This window comes from Somniosus microcephalus, chromosome 5 (genome assembly GCF_052327205.1).
Source record: "Somniosus microcephalus isolate GS21.2 chromosome 5, FLI_Smic_1.0, whole genome shotgun sequence".
In the NCBI taxonomy this organism is placed as follows: Eukaryota; Metazoa; Chordata; class Chondrichthyes; order Squaliformes; family Somniosidae; genus Somniosus; species Somniosus microcephalus.
Window position 1 is genome coordinate 295,417,992 of NC_140991.1, and position 22,418 is coordinate 295,440,409.

Genomic DNA, 22,418 nt, shown 5'->3' on the forward strand with positions numbered 1-22,418 from the left:
GTGAAACTCTCTGCCTTGGCCGCCGCAAGTTTGACGGGTTCCAACCTTCGTGCTCTTGCGTAATATGGTGCGTCACACCGTGTCTTGCTACTGATGCAGAGAAGGTAGGCCTGGTGAGCTCGGGGAAATCTTTGAGGAGACGAGAGAAATCATTGGCGGCGGGGACTGCAAAAACCACAGACCAATGCGCTGCAGTGCTTCGTGGCAGGGTACCGAATGAAAAGTCGAGGCGTTGATGAGCCGGCAGTGTTGAACATCGACTAAGAAACCATTAGCGCAGAGGAAATCCGCCCCCAGGATGGCCTGCGAAACCCTTGCAGTGATGAACTCTCATCTAAAACGCTGGCCGCCGAAACTTAATTGGACCCAACGCTTTCCGAACGTGCGGATGGCTGCGCCGTTGGCTGCCTCGAGGGAGGGACCCTGGCCGCTGGACTGCAGGTCGAACTTCGACGCCGGCAGGATACTGCACTGGGAGCCAGTGTCGCAGAGGAAGCGGTGTCCTGAAAGGGAGTCAGTGATGTACAGGAGTTTTCCTGCAGATCCCACAGCCATCGTGATCCCCGCGTGTGCAGCAGGATTAGAATGGTGTCTCGAACCCCGGTGACTTGAAAGGATTTTTTCTTGGAAGAAACTGCAGGGTGGACGGCAATTCCTGGCTTTCGCGCCAAAACGAGAATGGTAAATGCACCAACATGTAGGAAGAGGAGACTGGTTCGCCCTCCTGGGGGATGGGCGACTCGTGGTGGCGCAACATGGCTGTAGCTCGGGGTAAATTGGGTCAGTGTCGGTGGGGGGCTCCGGACTGCCTCGGCATTTTGTGGCTGCGCAGGACTGTTGGGTGACCAAAAAGATTTTATCCGCTACCGCGGCGAGTTCGGCACAATCCATGATTGCGGAGTTGGCCAAGGCGGTCTGCATGGGCTCCGGTAGCTGGCAGAGGAAGAGCTCACGGAATAAAAAACACTGGGATTCCGAGCTGAGCAACGTGAGCATCTGGCTCATGAGCTCTGAGGGTTTCGAGTCCCCGAGACCGGGCATGGCGATTAGGCATCGGGCATGTTCCGATTTGGACAGACCAAAAATTTGGAGAAGGCGTGTTTTTAATGCTTCATACTTGCCGTCGGTAGGCGGACTTTCGAGGAGGTTGACGACTCGCGAGGCCGTGGCACTGTCTAGGGCGGAGACCACGTAGTAGTAACGGGTTGAATCCGCTGTAATTCCCCGGATCTGGAATTGAGCTTCTGCCTGGCAAAACCACGCGGCTGGCTGCTGCTCCCAAAAGTGTGGTAGTTTGATCGTGACGGCGTTTGTGTCCATGTTGTTTTTTCAACGAATTTGTTCGAAGAAAATCGGGGTCACCAATGTAGGAACCTCTGTTCCTTACCAAAAGGTGGAGTTCGACTCGCGAAGTCAAAACAATAAACTTTAATGAACAAACGAAGCAAGTTAACAACTACAGGATGAACTGGAAACGTGTCCGGTCTGCTTGGAAACCTTTCTCCAACTGCCTGGAACTGCTAGAAGGTTCCGAGCTATGTCCCTCTCTCGAACTGCTAGAGGGTTCCGAGCTCTGACGTCATGATGTCATCACGCAGAGTACAGGAATGAAGCCTGAGTGCAGTAACAGATACATTTAAAGGTACATCGTCAGACTATATAACGGCTGTAAAAAGGAATTATATACAATGTCCATAGCCCAATGATGGCTCTGCCACACTGTCATTTTAATTTGCTGATCGGTAAAAGTAACTAAAATAATGAGGGGCATAAATTCTCCATGCATAAGGTTAGCTCACTGCCCCTTGTAAATTGTGTTTTGTTTTTTAAGCCTGCACAGATTCACTTCTGGATAGGAGTTACTCTGGAAAAATAGAGATTGGTGTGCAGGTACGAGCAGCTTTCAGTTGGATTTCTGTGTTGGGTTGATGAGCCCTTGGAGCCGCTGGGCTTGTAGAGTGCTGCAAGTCTAGACCCACGCTAAACTTAAATAACAGCATGTGCTGTAACTCCACAGGGATATAACTTGGGAGAAAGGGTTGAAATGTATTTGCCCATCAAAAAAAAAAAGCAATACTATATTGTCAGTCCATTCCAGTCGTGAAATGAATATTCAAATGCTGCAAAGTAGATTCATTATCTTGATCTCTTGCCTGTAATCCTTCAGCATTTCCTTGGGTCTACTCTGAAATACTATCAGGCCGAGCTAGCTACTGTTGATTTTGTCAATGCAGCAGAAGAAACCCGACAACAGATCAACTCCTGGACAGAAGCACAGACTGAAGGCAAGTGCTGCTAAATAATTCTTTCAATGATACATAGAAACTCTTCTCCTGCATGTACATACCTTCAGAGTGACTGATGCTTCCCAAAAGTGACTGACTAGCAGAATTATTGGTGCTGTAAGTTTTTATTCATTCTTTGGATGTGGGTGTCGTTGGCAAGGCCAGCATTTATTGGCCATCCCTAAATGCCCTTGAGAAGGTGGTGGTGAGCCGCTGCAGTCCGTATGGTGAAGCTACTCCCACAGTGCTGTTGGGGAGGGAGTTCCTGGATTTTGACCCAGCGACGATGAAGGAATGGCGATCTATTTCCAAGTCAGGATGGTATGTGACTTGGAGGTGGTGGTGTTCCCATGCGCCTGCTGCCCTTGTCCTTCTAGGTGGTAGAGGTCGTGGGTTTGGGAGGTGCTTTTGAAGAAGCCTTGGCGAGTTGCTGCAGTGCATTTTTGTAGATGGTAGACACTGCAGCCATGCTGAGCTGGTGGTAGAGGGAGTGAATGTTGAAGGTGGTGGATGGGGTGCCAATCAAGTGGGCTGCTTTGTCTTGGATGGTGTAGAGATTCCTGTGGTGTTGGAGCTACACTCATCCAGGCAAGTGCAGAGTATTCCATTACACTCCTGACATCTGCCCTGTAGATGGTGGAAAGTCTTTGGGGAGTCAGGAGGTGAGACACTCGCTGCAGAATACCCAGCCTCTGGCCTGCTCTTGTAGCCACAGTATTTATGTGGCTGGTTTAGTTAAACTTCTGGTCAATGGTGACCCCCCCCCCCCAGGAATGTTTGGTGGTGGGGGATTCGACTATGGTACAGTAATGCCATTTAATGTCCAGGGGCAGTGGTTAGACCCTCTTGTTGATGGTCATTGCCTGGCACTTGTGTGGCGTGAATGTTACTTGCCACTTACCAGCCCAAGCCTGAATGTTGTCCTGGTCCTGCTGCATGCAGAATGGATTGTTTCATTATCTGAGGAAGTGTTGCACTAACTAGTCAATTGTGCCTTCTAAAATGTCATTGGACCCATTTGAAATGTTGTTCCAGCCACAGTTGTACAGCATGAAGCTGTAAATAATATGCCAAATAACCTGTTTTGAAACACAAATATCCTCATGTTGTGAAGCTCCCCACATTGTGCTGTCATGTGACATAAATACTTTTTGGTTCACAACTTTTTGACAGTTGCCACTCATTAGTTATGTTTTATTTTAATTGATCCTTGATCTGTCGTTGATGTAAGTGGTTCTCTATTTTCTCTCCAGGCAAGATCACTAACTTACTGGCTGAGGGAACTGTTGACCAGCTCACAAAGCTTGTCCTTGTGAACGCCATTTATTTTAAAGGAAACTGGGACCAGAAATTTAAAGAAGAACATACACAAGATGGGCAATTCAGAATAAACCAGGTAACGTGGGAGTGGGAGAAAAACTGTTCGAGTGATGACCTATCCACTATTTGATCAACAAGAACACTAATTGAAAGTCTAGCAGAATACTGATCTTCTGCTGAGTGCCCAAAATAAATTCCTGTCCTTCATGGCATAAATGTAGGTATTCTGGAAGAGTTTATTTGTCCTCGTCAGCTGGGCAATTAAAGGAAACAATGAGACCCGTTCATTATCAACAATGGTTGCTGTAACTGGCTATAAACTGCCTGCTTACTTTAGTGAGATAAAGAGTTACAAATTCCAACTCTGCTCCTCAGCGCGTGCTTTTCTGCCCGTTAGAATGACGGGACATTTCTCGTCCCGAGTGCTGAATTGGAATTTCTACCTCAAAATAATTTGATAAAAATGGAGCATTTTAAATGCCCCGTAAAGCGATACCGAGAGTTTGTCGCAACATTTCATCACAACACCAACTTGTGTTAATATAGCGCCTTTAAAGTAGTAAAACATCCCAAGGCGCTTCACGGGAGCATTCAGACAAAATTTGACGCTGAGCCTTTCACAGCTTTTATTAACTCTGCCGGTTTCACGAATGCAGCACAGTGACTTTATTTCATATTGACTTGGTGTTTGACCGCCGTAACTTTCAATGGCATCAAATGAGGAAGTGGCTTTTGTGGTAAACCACTGTTGTTAGTATTGTTCACCACTGTTGTTCACCACTGTTGTTCACCACTGTTGTTAGTACTGTTGTTCACTGTTAGTACTGTTGTTCACTCTTGCATATTGTTGTACTTGTCTGTGCATGCCTCAGCTGACTCCGCCCCTGGCTCCACCCTCATGGCTGGGTATAAAGGTCGCTGCTCGGCAGCCCCCGGCCCTTTTGGATACCAGGCAACCACAAGAGGCATGCTCTGTTCTTTGGTAATAAAAGCCTGTTTATTACTTTCTCAACTTCCAGTCTTTTGTAGCAATTGATAGTGCATCAATTTTATTACCAAAGTTAAATGTTGGCTGCGAATGCTGATCAACCGATGGCGCAAAACGCTGAGCAGCAGGCGCTGCTGCGAGCCCTCAGACCAACATGCCTGGACCTAGACCCCCAAGAAGCGGGTTCGTCGACTAAATTCGCACAATGGCTGCCTCGACCGTGACTCTTGATGAAAATAAACTGAAAATCCTGGCCTCAAAGGTGAGCCACCAAGTCTATACTTTAATCCAAGATGCGACGACCTACGCGGCGGCTATCGACCTACTGAAAGGGCAGTATGCACGCCCGGTTAACACGGTCTATGCCAGGCACCTTTTAAGATCTCGCAGACAGCAGCCCGGGGAATCGGTGGAGGCCTTCCTACGGGCACTGCGGGTACTCTGACGCGGCTGCGACTGCAAGGAAGTATCGGCCGCGGCACATGCGGAGGGACTGATACGAGATGCTTTCGTTGCGGGTCTAAGATCCGACCACTCCCGGCAGAGGCTGCTGGAGAAGGGTGAAATAGACCTGACAAAGGCAGTGTCCCTCGCGCTCTCACTCGACGCGGCCCACAGAAATATGGACGCTTTCTCCCCTAATCGCCCCGCGCCGTGGACGCCGCAATCTTGGGCCATGGGACCGCCACCTCCGACTGCTGCAGTGATGTCCAAGGCACAAAAATGCTATTTTTGTGGCCAAGCTAAACACCCTAGAGCACGCTGCCCCGTGAAGAATGCTACCTGCTCCGGCTGCGGGAAGAAAGGTCACTACGTTAGCGCCTGCAAAGGGAGGACCGCTAACGCCAGCAGCGCCGTGTGCGAACCGTGGGCGCAGCCATCTTGCCCGCCATCTTGGGCTCCCCCAGCCGCGTGGGGATCGGGACCGTGGGCGCCGCCATTTTGTCCGCCATCTTGGACGCCTCCGACTTCGGTTACGGGGGACCCGGACTCCACCACCGCCTCATCGGACGACCGCATCGACGCGCTTGAACATACGCTGGCTTCCGTGACGCTGGATCAATCTCTCCCGCATCAACTGTCCAGGTCCATGATGGACATTACGGTAAACGGCCGCACCACTACCTGCCTTTTTGACAGCGGGAGCACGGAGAGTTTTATACACCCCGACACGGTGCGCAGTTACTCTCTCCCGGTCCTGCCGACGCATCATCGCATCTCTATGGCTTCCAAAGCCCAGTCAGCGGAAGTCGGTGGCTACTGTATGGTGACTTTCAGTGCGGGGTACTGAATACAAACATTTTAAACTTCTGGTCCTGCCCGATCTCTGCGCTGCCGTCCTACTGGGGTTGGATTTTCAGTGCCACCTTAAGAGTGTCACTTTAGCGTACGGTGGACCCCTCCCCCCTCTCACGGTCTGCAGCCAGCAGATTTTAAATCGCGCGCCATTTGCAGCCTCTCCACCCTTAAAGTCTCTTCCCCCACCCCCCCCTCCTCGTTCGCTAACCTCACTCGCGACTGTAAGCCCATCGCTACCAAAAGTAGGCGTTACAGTGCCGGGGATAGGGCTTTCATTAAATCCGAGGTAGCGAGACTCCTGAAGGAAGGGATTATCGAGAACAGCAATAGCCCATGGCGAGCACAAGTGGTGGTGGTGAAGACTGGCGGAAAACAGCGCCTAGTTATTGACTACAGCCAGACGATCAATCGCTACACCCAGTTGGATGCATACCCACTCCCCCGCATATCTAACATGGTCAATCAGATAGCACAATACCAGGTGTTCTTGACGATTGATCTGAAGTCGGCATACCACCAGCTCCCCATCAGGGCTGAGGACCGCCAGTACACAGCTTTTGAAGCTGACGGTCGGCTCTATCACTTTCTCAGAGTTCCCTTCGGCGTCACCAACGGAGTTTCTGTCTTCCAACGGGAGATGGACCGGATGGTTGACCAGAACGCGCTCCAGGCCACTTTCCCATATCTAGATAACGTCACCATCTGCGGCCACGACCAGCAGGACCACGACGTTAATCTAGGGAAATTCCTCCGGACGGCCCAGCGGCTGAATCTCACATACAACAAAGACAAATGTATGTTTCGTACTAAGCGCCTTGCTATTCTTGGCTGCGTAGTGGAGAACGGAGTCATCGGCCCAGACCCCGATAGAATGCGCCCTCTTATGGAGCTCCCCCTCCCCCACTGCCAGAAAGCACTGAAGAGATGCCTGGGGTTTTTCTCTTACTATGCTCAGTGGGTGCCCAACTATGCGGATAAAGCCCGACCCCTCATCAAGTCCGCCTCCTTCCCCCTGACAGCAGAGGCCTGTGCAGCCTTCACTCATAAAAAGCGATTTATTGCGAAGGCCACAATGCACGCTGTGGATGAGTCCCTCCCTCCCTTTTCAAGTGGAGAGCGACGCATCCGACTTTGCCCTAGCTGCAACCCTTAACCAGGCGGGGAGACCCGTGGCCTTTTTCTCAAGGACCCTCCAGGGCCCCGAGATTCGACACTCCTCTGTCGAAAAGGAGGCCCAGGCCATTGTGGAAGCCGTGCGGCATTACCTGGCCGGAAAACGATTTACCCTGCTCACTGACCAGCGTTCAGTAGCTTTTATGTTTCATAATAAGCAGCGGGGCAAAATCAAGAATGACAAGATATTAAGGTGGAGAATCGAACTCTCCACCTACAATTACGATATCTTGTACCGGCCCGGGAAACTCAATGAGCCCCCAGATGCCCTATCACGTGGTACGTGCGCCAACGCGCAGGTTGATAGATTACAGACCCTCCACAATGACCTCTGCCACCCGGGGGGTCACCAGGTTCTTCCATTTTATCAAATCCCGTAACCTGCCCTACTCCATCGAGGAGGTCCGGACCATGACCAGGAACTGCCAGATCTGTGCCGAGTGCAAGCCGCATTTTTATAGGCCAGACAGAGCGAGCCTGATCAAAGCCACGCGCCCCTTCGAGCGGCTGAGCATCGATTTTAAAGGGCCCCTCCCCTCCTCTGACCGCAATGTGTACTTCCTCAAAATATAATTGATGAGTTTTCCCGTTTGCCATCCCTTGCTCGGACATGACCAGTACCACGGTCATTAAATGTCTGAATGACCTCTTCGCATTGTTCGGTTTCCCTAGCTATATCCATAGCGACAGGGGCTCATCTTTTATGAGCGACGAACTTCGGCAGTACCTGCTCGCGAGAGGCATTGCTACAAGCAGGACCACCAGCTACAACCCCCGGGGTAACGGCCAGGTGGAAAGGGAGAATGCGACAGTCTGGAAGGCAGTCCTTTTAAACTTTAAAATCTAAGGGCCTTCCGACCTCCCGCTGGCAGGAGGTCCTCCCTGCGGCGCCCCATTCCATTCGGTCGCTGCTCTGTACACCCACCAATGCCACTCCTCACGAGAGAATGTTCTCCTTCCCCAGGAAGTCCACGTCGGGGATTTTGCTACCAACATGGCTGACTTCTCCAGGACCCGTCCTACTGCAGAAGCACGTGAGGACCCATAAGGCGGACCCCCGGTCGAGAGGGTGAGCCTCCTCCACGCCAACCCGCAGTATGCTTACGTGGTGTACCCGGACGGGCGGGAGGACACAGTCTCCATTCGAGACCTCGCACCTGCGGGTGCTCCTGAAACACCCTCTTCGCCACCCACCGCTACTCCTGCCTACCCCCAGGACACAGTCCCCGCACGAGACCTCGCACCTTCGGGTGCCTCTGAGAGACCACCATCGCTACCTCCCATTACCCATGCTCTGACCCCTGTAGACGGCATGCAGCAGCCCCAGGGTCCGCCACCTGCTACACCTCCTCTGAACGAGACACCGGGTTCAACGTTGGATGCTGCACCATCGCCGCTGCTGCGACGCTCAGGATGGCTTACAAGGCCTCCTGATAGACTTCAGTACACGAATTTTTAGTGCACTTCACCCCGCCGGACTCAATTCTAAACAAGGGGTGAATGTGGTAAACCACTGTTGTTAGTATTGTTGTTCACCACTGTTTAGTACTGTTGTTCACTCTTGCATATTGTTGTACTTGTCTGTGCATGCCTCAGCTGACTCCGCCCCTGGCTCCACCCTCATGGCTAGGTATAAAGGTCGCTGCTCGGCAGCCCCCAGCCCTTTTGGATACCAGGCAGCCACAAGAGGCATGCTCTGTTCTTTGGTAATAAAAGCCTGTTTATTACTTTCTCAACTTCCAGTCTTTTGTAGCAATTGATAGTGCATCAGCTTTCACCATGGTTTTTTTTACATTTTGATGCTCATCCATCAGGTCTAGGGCTAGATTTTCTGAATCATCAGATTAGCCACCGGCAGTGCACTAGAATCATTCTTCAATCCGCTGGGGTTATACTGCTGAGAACCAGTCTCATTTTCCTCATTGCAATTTTGTTATTTATTTATGGTGGACACCGGGTCTGAATAGTGGCCTCTGTAAACTTGAGCTCATTCAGAACTCTACTGCCCGTATCCTAACTCACACCAAGTCCTGTTCACCCATCAGCCCTGTGCTCGCTGACCTACATTGGCTCCTCTTCCGGCAACGCCCCCATTTTAAAATTCTCATAATTGTTTCCAAATCCCATCATGGCCTTGCCCCTCCCTATCTCTAACCTCCAGCCCTACAATGTTTTACTATGTTAAAGGCACTATATAAATGCAAGTTGTTGTATAGGTAGCCTGCCTCTGCGGGAGCGTCAAGACAATCCAGTGCTGCTGCAGCAGCTGAAGGAGTCAAGGCAGCCATTTAGTATCTGCAATGTGGCTTAAGTCATGCCTGAGGCTGGTGCTTCTTCAGAGGACAGAGCCCACAAGTTTAAACACTTGTCTGTTGAGTTTGTCTATCCTTCAGTGGGGAGGACCCATATTTTGGGAAGACACACAAAGCAAATTATCCAGGCCCACGGAAAGGGCTGTCTTGGTAGGGTTTGCTACCTCTCCTCCATTTAAGGAATACCTGGATTACATGCCATAAGATCTTCCATAACGATGATCTCCAATGGAAGCCTTGGAAATTGCTCAGAGCTTCCTACTGACAGTGAGTTTGTTGCCAAAAGGGGACTGTGACTAGACTCACTTAGCAGTGAGCCTAGATCTTGGTCAGCTCATGGTCTCCCTTATCTGCTGAGCCTGTAGCTGTCTGGCAGCTGGCACAGCTCGGTTATTGCTTTTGTGATTGAAGGGCAGTGTTTTTGAGCAGTGCTGGTGGTGACTGAAATGACCCGTCTGGAGAGAGGAATGTGTGGGTAGTGGGCATGGACTGGAGGCTGCCTACCGTGCCTGTGCAGCCTGGCACTTTTTCCTGAAAGTGGAACAAGGGAGACAATAGAGATCCAATTGGCTTCCAAGGCCTAGGTCACAAGATTAAATTAAAAAAAAAAAAACTTGATAGCATAATAATTATTAAACATATATTTACAGAACTTTAAATAAAAAGAATATTAGTCAACGAAACATTTGTAAACTTCCCTTCAGACTGCTCTGGTTCGCTTCTGGCCTTTAATGATGGAGCCGGCTGCAAGCTGGCCCACAAGATCTTTCCCTGAGATGTTCTCTTACTGCTGGCAGTGTCTGGGTGGTAAGTAAGGTCACCAACCCTCCAGGATTGTCCTGGCCTCTCCAGGAATTATTAATCTCCTGGATACTACTGTGAGCAGCCGGGCAGAAAAATCATTGGGTATTAAATAAAAGTTATCATTTCTTTGAACACTTTTACATTATTAATACAAACATGGGGGTGGGGGACACCAGGCTGCTTGACTGGGTGGTGGAGGTCATGTGATGAAACCTTCAGGAATGCATCCATCCAGATTTGGCAACTCTGGTAAGTAAGGGAAATGTGGCCGTGCATGAATCCTCACCCACCCCCTCTCTTACATGCAGCAGTGTGAAAATTCAATGGCCAAAGATGCCTGCCTCCAGTGGGCCTGACGGTAGATGTTTCTGGGCATTAGGCCTTACTGCCTAATTTTCCTCCATTGCCCTCCCTGGGTATACTGCTAAACCGAGTAGGTGAAGTGGATGGAGCAGCTAAAGGACATTTGTGGTTTAAAGCGAACATGGATCATTGTCATTGTCTGGAGGAATTGTAGGTTGTAGGTTGTTGCACTCTTTCAATTCTGAGCCAAAATGAAACCCTTTCGCTATTAACTTGAAACTAAAGCAATGTAATCCAGTTCTGTTTCCATATAGAGAAGTTGTGTTAAACTTGTATCGAACCTTGGTTAGACCACACTTGGAGTACTGTGCAGAATTCTGGTCTCCGTATTGCAACCAGGATGTAGAAGCACTGGGGAAAGTGCTGCAAGGATGATTCGAGAACTGATCAGGGAAGGCTGAGGGATGACCTGATCGAGGTCTTTAAAACTTATGAAGTGGTTCGATAGAGTAGCAGTAGAGAAGATGCTTGCATTTATGGTGGAGTCCAATGCTAGGAAAAACTTCTTTACTCAGTGGTGAGAATGTGGAACTCGCTACCACACGGAGTGAGTGAGGCAAATAGCATGGATGCATTTAAGGCGGGGGTGGGCAGATGCATTTAAGATGGGGGTGGGCAGTTATTTGGGCTGGAGGGCCACTTAAGTTTTGGTGTGTTGAGGGCTGCACACAAAATTAATTAACAGCCAGCATTAAAAAAATTTATGGCATTTCATTTATTGTATAAAGAACCCTTCATGTCGTTTCCACAAAAATAATGGTAATTATTAACATGCTAACGAACATGATACAGGTTTACCGAAAACTTCTTAGCCATTGATATTATGCCATAACTAAAACTGGTTACGTGACGAGATCAGCCATGATCTTATTGAATGGCTCAAGGTGCCATATGACATACTCCTGCTCCTATTTCTTATGTTCTTAAAAACACTGGCGTAGAACAGTTTTGCCGAATGGCCTTTTTCTGTGCTGTACATTCTATGCAAGCAAAAAAATATTTACCCCACTTGCTTCTGTCAACTGTTTAAGCAGCTGGTGCTGAAACTTGTCTTTCACAAGCATGAAAGATGTTATTAACTGGCCTTTCACTCAAAATGTGTAGTAAAGATGAAAGCTTGGATTAGACTAGTCAATTAACCAGTGATCCCCGAATGTGCTCGATCCTGAGCATATTCCAGAATGTTTAATTTATTGACTTATCGCTTTAAAAAATCCTAGTAGAGAATCTTTGTCCTCTTGCAAAATTTCACCCTCAACCAATTAGTGATTAATTGACTGTTTTATTATACGCGTGAACTGTTGAATGTGAAATTATTAAAGTAATAATTCAACTGATTGAACATGAGCAGAGAATTTGTCACATTAGTAAATAGATCAGTATCAGGTTACAAAGTTAGGGAACAATAGTCGTGCAATTAAATCAATTAACAATTTAAATTGCTCACCAATTGTTTGAGCTGTGTTAAGGTAGTAAATAAATAGTCTGATCAGTAAATTAGTTGAACACTAGTAAAAGTTAGTGTAGTGGCGCTTCGTAATTTCCAAACATGCAGCCACTGAGCTTTGAGGCTTTTAACAACGAGTAGACGCGTGTCAAAATAAAACGTTCCAAAACGTAACTTTGTCTTTAAACTGTTTACTGTAACACCTTACAAACAGAATTACAAAGCAAAACACGTTTAAACGAACACGGTCAAAAACTGTATTGCTCCAGCCCTCAAAAGCCTTTACCTTCTCTCCAGCCTCGTGCAGCTTGAACTGTAAGATGGCTGAATACCATGTGACAATCTTAAGGACTGTACCATTGTAGCAAGAATAAAGGGGGTATCTCAGACTATACTACTGGAACAAGAAAATAGGGGGTTTCTCAATACAATAAGTCAGTCAGGTAAATTAACTATTATACTATTTAACCAATATTTTAAAGTATTTTCTTTCTTAAACTTTCATGACTCTTGCATTCCGGCCCCTAATTGACTAGGCACATGAAGCATATCAATTACTCAAACATTCTTAAGAGTCATAAACTAATGAGTTCAACATATTTACAATATAAATGTCCACTTTTTTTTGTTCAGGAACCTTTCACGCTGCTTCTTGTAGCAGGCAGAGCTTTGTGATCGGTCTTTCCAGGGTACTGGTCTTGGTTTGCAAACAAACGCGACGAACAACGCCTCTGGAGTCTGGCATGGTCTTAATAATTTTTCCCATCAACCAAGAATTTCTAGGGGCTGAATCATCCACGATTAAGACGATGTCTCCGACAATGAAGTTCCTCTTTATTTTGGACCATTTTTGACGCTCCTGTAGCAGAGGTAAGTATTCTCTTGTCCATCTGGTCCAGAAAAGGTCTGACATATACTGAACTTGCCTCCACTTCCGACGGGCATACAGATCTTCCTTTTTGAAGACTCCCGGGGGCATGACTGGCTGTGTTTTCAACAACAACAGGTGGTTCGGAGTCAGGGCTTCGAGGTCATTGGGATCATCTGATGTCTTAGTTATCTGTCGGTCATTAATGATGGCTTCAACCTCACACAGAACGGTTTGAAGTCCCTCGTTGTCAAGCACTTGCAGCTTCAGTACAGAACTGAGTAGTTTTCTTACGGTGCGTATCTGTCTTTCCCAGACACCTCCATGGTGGGATGCAACCGGTGGATTGAAGATCCACTTAATTCCTGTTTGCATCATGGCTTCCTGTATTTTAAGCTGATTCCAACCTTCAATAGCTTCCTGTAGTTCTCTCTCCGCTCCGACAAAATTAGTGCCATTATCAGAACGCATAATGGACACCTGTCCTCTTCTACAGACAAAGCGCCGCAGGGCGTTAATACAGGAATCAGTGTCAAGCGTGTGTGCCACATCAATATGAACTGCTCTGATGGTCAAACAAGTGAAAAGCACACCATATCTCTTGACAAGGCTCCGTCCTCACTTTACCTCGAAAGGCCCGAAATAGTCCACCCCTACGTTTGTAAATGGGGGCTTGTCTGGTAACAAACGGTCTTCAGGCAGGTCTGCCATTTTCTGCTCCCCAGCTCTAGCTTGTAACCGTCTGCAAACAATGCATTCAGAGAGTATTTTTCTTATTACAGAATTAGCTCCTGGAATCCAGTATCTTTGTCTTAGCTTCGCAAGCACGTGATTCCTCCCACGGCGTCCAATACTCTGGTGTATATGCTGAAGAATGAGAGTAACAACCCGGAGGTCCTTAGAAAGGATAGCAGGATGCTTGGCCTCCTCTGGCATGGCAGATTTGTTTAGTCGCCCTCCCATCCTCAGTACTCCATCTTGCAGTGTAGGGTCCAGCTTGTAGATATGACTACCTTTCTTGATTGGAGTATTTCGCTGTAAAGCTTCGATTTCTTCTGGATATCTTTGTCTTTGACTGAAGCAAACTATCTCCATCTCAGCCTTGGCCAAATCCTCCACGGTCAATGAATTCTTACCCAATGTGGTCTTGTGCTGATGCATATATTGCTGTAGAAGCATTCTCTGCTTATCAGGGTTACTTTCAGACTGATGGATAGTGGCTCGATACTCTTTTCTCTTACCGCTCAGGTGTAGCAGCAACTCTTTCAACCTTAGAAACCATGCAATTGCTTTCCTCAACTGGTGCCATCCTGAGAAATGGTTAACAAGCTTGTTCACTGTGTCAAAGTTCTCTTTCGTAGTTATGAGATTTACTGTGACTGATCTCTTGACTTCGACGTCGTCTTCAGCAATCTGACTTGGCATATCTGGTCTTTCTGGCCATGATCTCTGTTTCCAGCAGATAACTTGGGCCTTGTATCCAAGTTTCACTCCTCATGAAGTTTTCAGCCTTCAATCCCCGTGAGGCTTGATCTGCTGGGTTTAATGAGGTGTTTACATACCTCCATTGAGATGGTTGTGTAGCTTCTCTAATGGATGAGATTCTGTTTGCTACGAAGGTCTTGAAGCGTATCTTCTCATTCTCTATATACTTCAGCACCGTCGTGCTATCCGTCCAGAAGACAGATTCTTCTAATGGGAGCTGTAACTCTTTCCGCATCACCTGGTCAACTTTAACTGCAACAACCGCTGCCGTCAACTCCAGTCTCGGGATGGTGACCTGCTTCAGCGGAGCCACCCTGGATTTCCCCATGAGGAAGGCACAATGTTTCTGGCCCTGTTGATTTGTCAGCAAGAGGTAAGTAGCCGTGCCATAGCCGTCCTCGCTGGCGTCCGAGAAATGATGTAGTTGAGCCGTCTTTGTAACTCCAAAACTCACAGGCTTGATGCATCTACTGACGTTGAAGCTAGAAAGTTGTTGCAAATCTGTCAACCATCTGAGCCATCTCTGAGCTTGACCTTCTGGGATATCTTCATCCCATCCTCTCTTGTCTCTACACAGCTCTCGTAGGATCAGCTTCACCGGCAGAATGAGTGGTGCCAGGAATCCAAGAGGGTCGTAGATGGAACTGACCACTGAGAGAATCCCTCGTCTTGTGGCTGGTCTTTCGTTCACCATTATTCTGAAGTTGAACGTGTCTGACTCAATGCACCATTGTACACCAAGAGCTCTCAATAGGAAGGACATCGTGGCTCAGGTCCAGATCTTTGACTTCAGTGGCTCTTTCCTTTTCTGGGATAGAAGCTAGAACTGCTCTGCTGTTGCTTATCCACTTAGTCAGATGGAATACTCCATTCGAACACAGAGTTCTAAGGTCTCTTGACGGTGCAATGGCATCGTCTTCTGTTGACACGGACTTCAGACAGTCATCGACATAAAAGTTTCTGAAGATTGTCTCCACAGCCTCTGATGGTGCTTTGCCTTTGCCATCTTCTGCAGTTTTTCCTGAGAGCGTAGCTTGCACAGCTGGGAGATGAGGTGGCTCCAAACAAGTGTACAGCCATTCTACATTCCACCATCGCTTGACTAACGTCGCCATCTGGCCACCAAAGGAAACGCAGAAGATCAGCATCTTCATCAGGGATTCTGACTTGGTAGAACATTGATTCTACGTCTGCCATCATGGCAACGAGCTCTTGTCTAAACCTAGTCAAGACGCCAATGAGGGTATTAGTAAGATCAGGACCTTGAAGCAGCTGGTCATTCAGTGAAGTTCCTCTGAAATGAGGCGGCGCAGTCAAACACTACACGGATCTTTTTCTTCTTTGGGTGATGCACACCGTGATGAGGAATGTACCAGACCCTTCCATCGTCTCTGTTCAACTGTTCCTTGGGCACTTTTACGGCATAGCCTTTCGCTATGATGTTTCTCATGAAGCCTTTGTAGTCTTCGTGAAAGTCGTGGTTCTTGTTCAGCTTTCTCTTTAGACTGATGGCGCGCTGCTCTGCTATGCAGCGATTGTTTGGCATCTTCGTGGTCTGTCTTCTCAGTGGCAAACCAATGTGATAGTGGCCATCAATGAACTGTGTAGACCTTGTCATCAAATCCATGAACTGATGGTCTTCTTGTGACATCTCTGTCTTTTCCTCACACAGCAGTTCAACGCAGACTTTTCAGAACGCAGCTATCAACAGCTCTTCAATGCTTGCGATAGAGATACAATTAACTGTTACATTTTTGTCGTTGCTCCTTGTTCGACTTGTTGCCATCATCTCTCCTTACCGGTCCATTGACTACCCATCCAAGGGCTGTCCTGACTGTGTAGGGTCCGTCATCCTTGCTATTTATCACCTGCCATGGCTCCATAGTTTTGTAGGCATTGGTTCCAATTAATAGGCCAATTTCTGCTTCAATATATGGGAGACGCACCTTTTCCAGGTAAGGCCATCTCTCCACATCCTTCTGCAGGGCTAAATTTCCTATTTTAACAGGAATCTCCCTCTGTGTGAAAACCTTAGGCAGGTCTATGAAGTCCTTCTCTTCAAGTCCACACACTTCTAAGTCTGACAGGATATAACTTTGCATTGACTTCTCATGACCCATGGTGCGTAATAGGATTTCTGTTCTTCTGCCTCTAACGTTCAGCTGTCGCATGAGTGATTCTGTGCAGAACGTTGCTGAACTACCTGGATCCATGAAGGCGTAAGTCTCCACAAACTTCTCACTCCTCTTAGACTTGATCTTTACAAGTACGATGGCAAGAATACAATCACTGTCACCAGCCCCAGTGAATCCACAAGTCTCTGGTTCTAGCGACACCAGAGCACTTGAAACAACCTTTTCGTCGGTATTGTTTTCTTCACTCTTCTTAGAGACTTGTTCTTCTTTGTGGATATGCAGCAGACTGGGATGTTTCCGAGTGCGCACTCTGCACGTTGTTCTTTGCTTACAGTTTCTACTCAGGTGTCCCTGAGAGAGACATCCAAAACATAGGCCATTGTACTTCAGAAATTCGATTCTGTCCTTATGTGGCTGTGCTTTGATGTCACTGCAGAAATCCAATGTATGATTCTTCTGGCAGAATAAACATGGCTTCTGAAAGGCATTAGCAGGCATCACTGTGCTGCTCTTTTTGGGAGATGAGTTCTGAGACCTTTCTTCCCCAGCCTGAGTGACGATAGTTGCAAAGCTGCTTCCCCTGGAACCACCTTGCCTGAGAGTCTTTGATTCAGCAGGCTTGGTTTTCACTCTTCCATCAGTAGTCGGGCTGACATCCTGGATGCTTCCAAACAATGGGTCCCTAGCAATTTTAGCCTGTTTGTCTATGAAATTCACTAAGTCTGCAAACCTGGCTCTATTTTTCCATCTCTCCGTTATCTCAAAGGCTGTTCTTCTCCATTGTTCTCTCATCCTGTAAGGAAGCTTAGAGATGATGATTCTCATAGTCGTAGGATTGTCCATCTCTTCCATGAATTCAACATCCTCCATGGTGTTGCGACATCCTATGAGGAAAAGAACATGTGTTCAATGCCTCCCCGTCCTCCGATCTGATCTGTGGCCACTTGCTAGCCTTTTCAATATATGCAGTGGCTATCTTCAGCTCGTTACCATAGTGCTCCTGCAGCAACTTCCTGGCTTCTATGTATCCCCGGTCCGGTCTCATGTGTTCACAGCTTCTGACCAGGTCTTGTGGTTTACCACTGGTGTACTGTCCCAGGTAGTACAACTTATCACTGCTGCTCTCTGTTTTGGAGTCAATGGCTTGTTCGAAGGATCTGATGAAGGGCTTATACTTGAGTGGGTCGCCTTGGAACACTGGTATGTCTCTTTGAGGGAGTCGAAACAGATTCTGTTGTTTTACAAGCATCTCTGTAATTTCGTTCTGACGTTGCATCACTCGGTATAGGCTTCTCCCTGTGTCTTCAGGCCTCTGGTCATCAGCAGGGTCTAGTCTAGACCGTCTGACGTCTGGGGTAGCATCACGTGCTCCTGTTAGTGGAGAGGCCTCTCTTCCACGCTGTAATGCCAGGAGATGGCCTTCAGACTCTCTTAACTCTTGAAGGTGCCCTGGATCCAACTCTGTGACAACATTGACTGGCAGTATTCGTTCATGCCATCCTGTGAGCCTTCATAATCATCTTACACACTCAACCTGGCATCTGAGACCGCAATAGCTGTTTTTATCTCCAGCTGTTCTTTCTTTGCCTGCACTTGGGCCTGTTGGGCCTGCAGTTGGGCCTCTTCCCATTCAAGAGCTTGCTTCTCCACTAAAGATGCTGCGCGCACCATCAACGCTGCCCGTTCAACCTCCTCTCTCATGCGTCGCGACGAGCGTATGGTAGAAGCGACTGACCTGTGTCCAGAAACAGAGCTACCTTCTTTTCGATTTTTGCTCAGTCTGGCTGAAGTCTCTGAAATGCTATCATCTGGTCCGACTTCATCGTCATCTTTATCTTTCTCTGCTGTATCAGCATCTTGACGAATCTTTAACATCCACTGTTCTGTGGCCTTGACATAGTCCTTAATGCTGGATGATTTAAGATCAAACCAGTTGTGCTGATCAGCGTTTCCCTCTTCTTCAGACAGAAGTGCTAATACATCTTCATTGAGTACATTAAATTCTTCATGCAACTTGGAGAAATCATCTTCAGCTTTCTTAATATTAGCATTATCTTCCATGAGACAATCAATTATCTTCATTTTTCCAGTTATCTGAGCTAATTTAGCCCTCCTTGCACCTATTCTTCTATGTAACTTCTCTTCCATTGCCTTTGGGGTGAGCTTTACTTCCCTCTTTTGGCCAACAATCCTTCTGGCTGGGGGAAGCTCCTCACGGCTCCGTAAGGCCTCGGCCATTTTACCCGCAGCTCTTATTTCGCTTCTCAATAGAATGAACAAGGCAAGTAACAGTCACTGTACCTTCGCTTTCTTATATGGTCGTCTGGCTCCGTGACCATTCATGTATACGTTCGCCGACAATTCTGTCCTTTCCTTCTTAGGGAGCTAGTTTTTGACTAATGTAGTGGCGCTTCGTAATTTCCAAATATGCAGCCACTGAGCTTTGAGGCTTTTAACAACGAGTAGACGCGTGTCAAAATAAAACGTTCCAAAACGTAACTTTGTCTTTAAACTGTTTACTGTAACACCTTACAAACAGAATTACAAAGCAAAACACGTTTAAACGAACACGGTCAAAAACTGTATTGCTCCAGCCCTCAAAAGCCTTTACCTTCTCTCCAGCCTCGTGCAGCTTGAACTGTAAAATGGCTGGATACCATGTGACAATCTTAAGGACTGTACCATTGTAGCAAGAATAAAGGGGGTATCTCAGACTATACTACTGGAACAAGAAAATAGGGGGTTTCTCAATACAATAAGTCAGTCAGGTAAATTAACTATTATACTATTTAACCAATATTTTAAAGTATTTTCTTAAACTTTCATGACTCTTGCAGTTAGTGTTAAATAACTTTCAGTGGGTTGTTAATAGCTGTGTAATTAATACAGTAATGAGCACACTTAAATTATTCACCGATTGCCTAACGAGCAGAGGGTGTTAAGTTGGTGAATAAATCTGTTAACTAATTTACAAAGCAGTTGTTAATAAATTTGAGATAATTAAAATGTTAATTAGTATACACCAGTTTTGCATTAGTTAGGTAGCAGTTAATAACAGGTATCATCCATCAGTCACCCCACCACTGGGAGTTGGGCCTGGGCTGGAGGGGACAAGCCTACACATTGCTGCACTTGCCACGCTCCACCGATTTTTTTTTATTTTTATTTTTTTTAAAAATTTTATTTAGGGGCCGCGCTGCCATCGGTAAAAGGCCCTTTCTCTCCATTCTTCCCCCCCACACCCCCGGAGGGGCCATAGCCCATTCCGCAATTCCCTTCTGACCTCCTCAGCCACTGGTCTCTGTATCATCGCCTTCTGTCTCTAAGGCCTATGTTGACTCCCCTGCTGCCTTGGAGTCAATAACCCGCTTTCTGACATCACATGGGGCAGGGTCAGGCTAGGGGGCCAGGTGTGGCGAACGTTCGAAACTCGAAGCCAGGCCTTGGCGGGCCGAATAGAATCCATTGGCAGGCCAGATTTTGCCCACCATTGATTTAGGTGGTAGAGGACATGGAGTTGGGTTAATGGGCTGAATTTTGTGGCTGTTACACTTGTACTTACCCATAGACTTTCTATGGGGTTTCGCACTGGAACTTGCTGTAAATTAGAGAGCCAAAATACACAGCACCCTCTAGAGCATCTGGGGCTGTGTGAACTGGGCAAGCAACTGTGTATCTCCTTATCCAATCAGATTGAATAATCGTTGATGAGCAGCGCAGAGTCTGAACCAGGAAGTGTCATAATAATAAATTCAATGTCAAATTAGGAACAGAAAACAAAATAGAGAAGGAAAGTAAGATTTGATTGAGAGCGATTAAAAGACATTGGCCTAGAAATTCGTGGCTGCCACAAAAGTTGCTGGTATCGCTGGGGTTAACGGCAGCCGAAAATAGATGCGCTGGTAGAAGAGCAAAATTTGCGCCGGGAGCTAAATTAGTGGCACTATGCTAAACTGACCGTCTCGCACCCTTCTGGTGTTGCTGCAGGTATCGGTCCCGACTCTGGCGTCCAGAAGCAGTGTTCCATCTTCCCATAGCCTCTGGAAGTGGGACAATGAGTTTGATGGGCATTGTGGGGTATTAAAAGGGCAATGCCTTCTGAACTGATTTTTAAAAAATGCAGTTTTCAGCCCTTGCTGCCTTTTTAAAAAAAAAAAAAAAAAAAATTAGCATTAAAAAGAAGTCCCAAATGGGAATCTTCAGCTCTTGAAGCTGAATTCCTTTCTGCACCTCAAAATTTTTTTTTTTTTTTAAATAAATAAATATTATAAAAAAATATGGGAGAAGCATTTCAGCACTAACGCAAATGACTCCGCAAACCAGGGAAGGGCACCCAGGGTCTCGCACAGCACTCTAGTTTTGTGCAGGGGATCAACACTGCAAGAGGTCATCTACCTACAGGGGCCAGGAGGCCCTCCAGAGAAATGTTGGACCAGATTGCCAAGGCCGTCACTGCTAGTAGTGTTGCCCCTACCACCTGGCTCCAGTACCCAAAGAAGCTTCGTGACCTCAGACCAGTGGTCAAGGTCTGTGACTGCATCTTCAAAAGCCGTAATTTAATAAAGTATAGTTATAGTTTCCCGGCTCTTAGTATAAACCACTGCCCTAGCTTAGAGGTGGGGGGCGGGGGAAAGTAATACTCACCAACCGCTGCCCTAGCTTAGAGGGGGAAAAGTAATACTCGGCTACCTGCTGGCTTGTGATGTTGCTCCTTGAGTTTTTTTTTTCACTCTCCTTCCAAGGCCAATATAAACTTTCCTCCTCTTGAAATTATTTCTTGTATGTTTGAGTAAATGGTGCTCTGCAGCTTTGCTAATAGTCTCTTTTTTTTACTTGCAGGACGAAACTAAACCAGTGCAAATGATGTGGCAGAAAACCAAGTTTAATACTGCTTATATTCATGAAGTTGCAGTCAGGATACTTGAGCTCCCCTATGTTCAGAGTGAGCTGAGTATGCTCATCCTGTTGCCTGATATAAAAGATGACTCCAGTGGGCTGGAAAAAGTAAGTTGGAAGCTTCGACATGAATCATTAACTCAAATTATTCAGGGGAAACTAACCAGTTGCAGAAAAATTATTAATTCAGCTCTCCTCTCCCAAAAATGAATCCACACAATTAACTCCAATCTCATGCCTAAATGGGACTGAAATCAGACAGACTCTATAGGAATGGTTTATGATTAAGCTTAAAATGGGTTTGATTGAATTATTTTCGTGAAAAGGGAAGTTGACCAACATCTTGCTTGACTCGATTTGTTGTTGCAGATGTAATGTGCATGCATTCAAATCCACACATCACTTGGGCGTAGAGAGGGAGGGAATTGCTCAGTGGCTTTGTTTTTAACAGATTTAACTTGCTATAGTCCAGCACCAGCAGTATTTCACAGAATGTTCTCGTGTGGCCTTTCCACCAACCAACAGTTGTTAATAGTCTCTACCCTTCTATCAAAACATCTTTTGAAGAATGTAAATGTTGCCTCCATTTCTCCAGAAGAGCTTTTGGAGAGTATAAATGATGCTTGAATGTAAAATGTTTCGTCTGCATTACAAATGGAGAGTACGCTCCAATACTAAAATTTACAGAATAACCTCCAGATCCGGTTTTTCTGGAGCATGAGAATGCTCTCGCCAAGGGTTCTTCATCTTTTTGCTTCTGAGGCCCCCCCCCCCCTCCCGTGTTATAAAAATGACACTGACCACTGTAACGACGCATATATTTTTCTGTATAAAATTAAACCTATATTTATATTTTTAATTATTGTGAAACTTGTTGCTGATCCTGAGCAACAAATGATGCATTTTAAAATGAATGGGCCGTATATTCCGATGCCTGCGGGTGTGTACGCACCCCTAGGGACGTCGGAAATGCCGGTTTCAGGCATGCACAGGGCATGTGCTGAAAACCGGTATTTCCGATCTGTCAAAAATGCTCTTGAGAA

The 22,418-nt window shown here is 46.8% G+C and overlaps 1 protein-coding gene across 5 annotated transcripts in view; it reads left to right on the forward strand.

The window, feature by feature from the left end:
- LOC147117816 (leukocyte elastase inhibitor-like) overlaps positions 1-22,418 on the forward strand; it is a 46,398-nt gene that overhangs the window by 19,094 nt on the left and 4,886 nt on the right. For all 5 annotated transcript variants that reach the window (XM_085989151.1, XM_085989152.1, XM_085989153.1 and 2 more), the window contains 3 exons: positions 2,168-2,285; positions 3,539-3,681; positions 21,319-21,483. In XM_085989151.1, the coding sequence (XP_085845277.1) occupies positions 2,168-2,285; positions 3,539-3,681; positions 21,319-21,483 (426 nt within the window). The remainder of the gene's footprint in view (positions 1-2,167; positions 2,286-3,538; positions 3,682-21,318; positions 21,484-22,418) is intronic.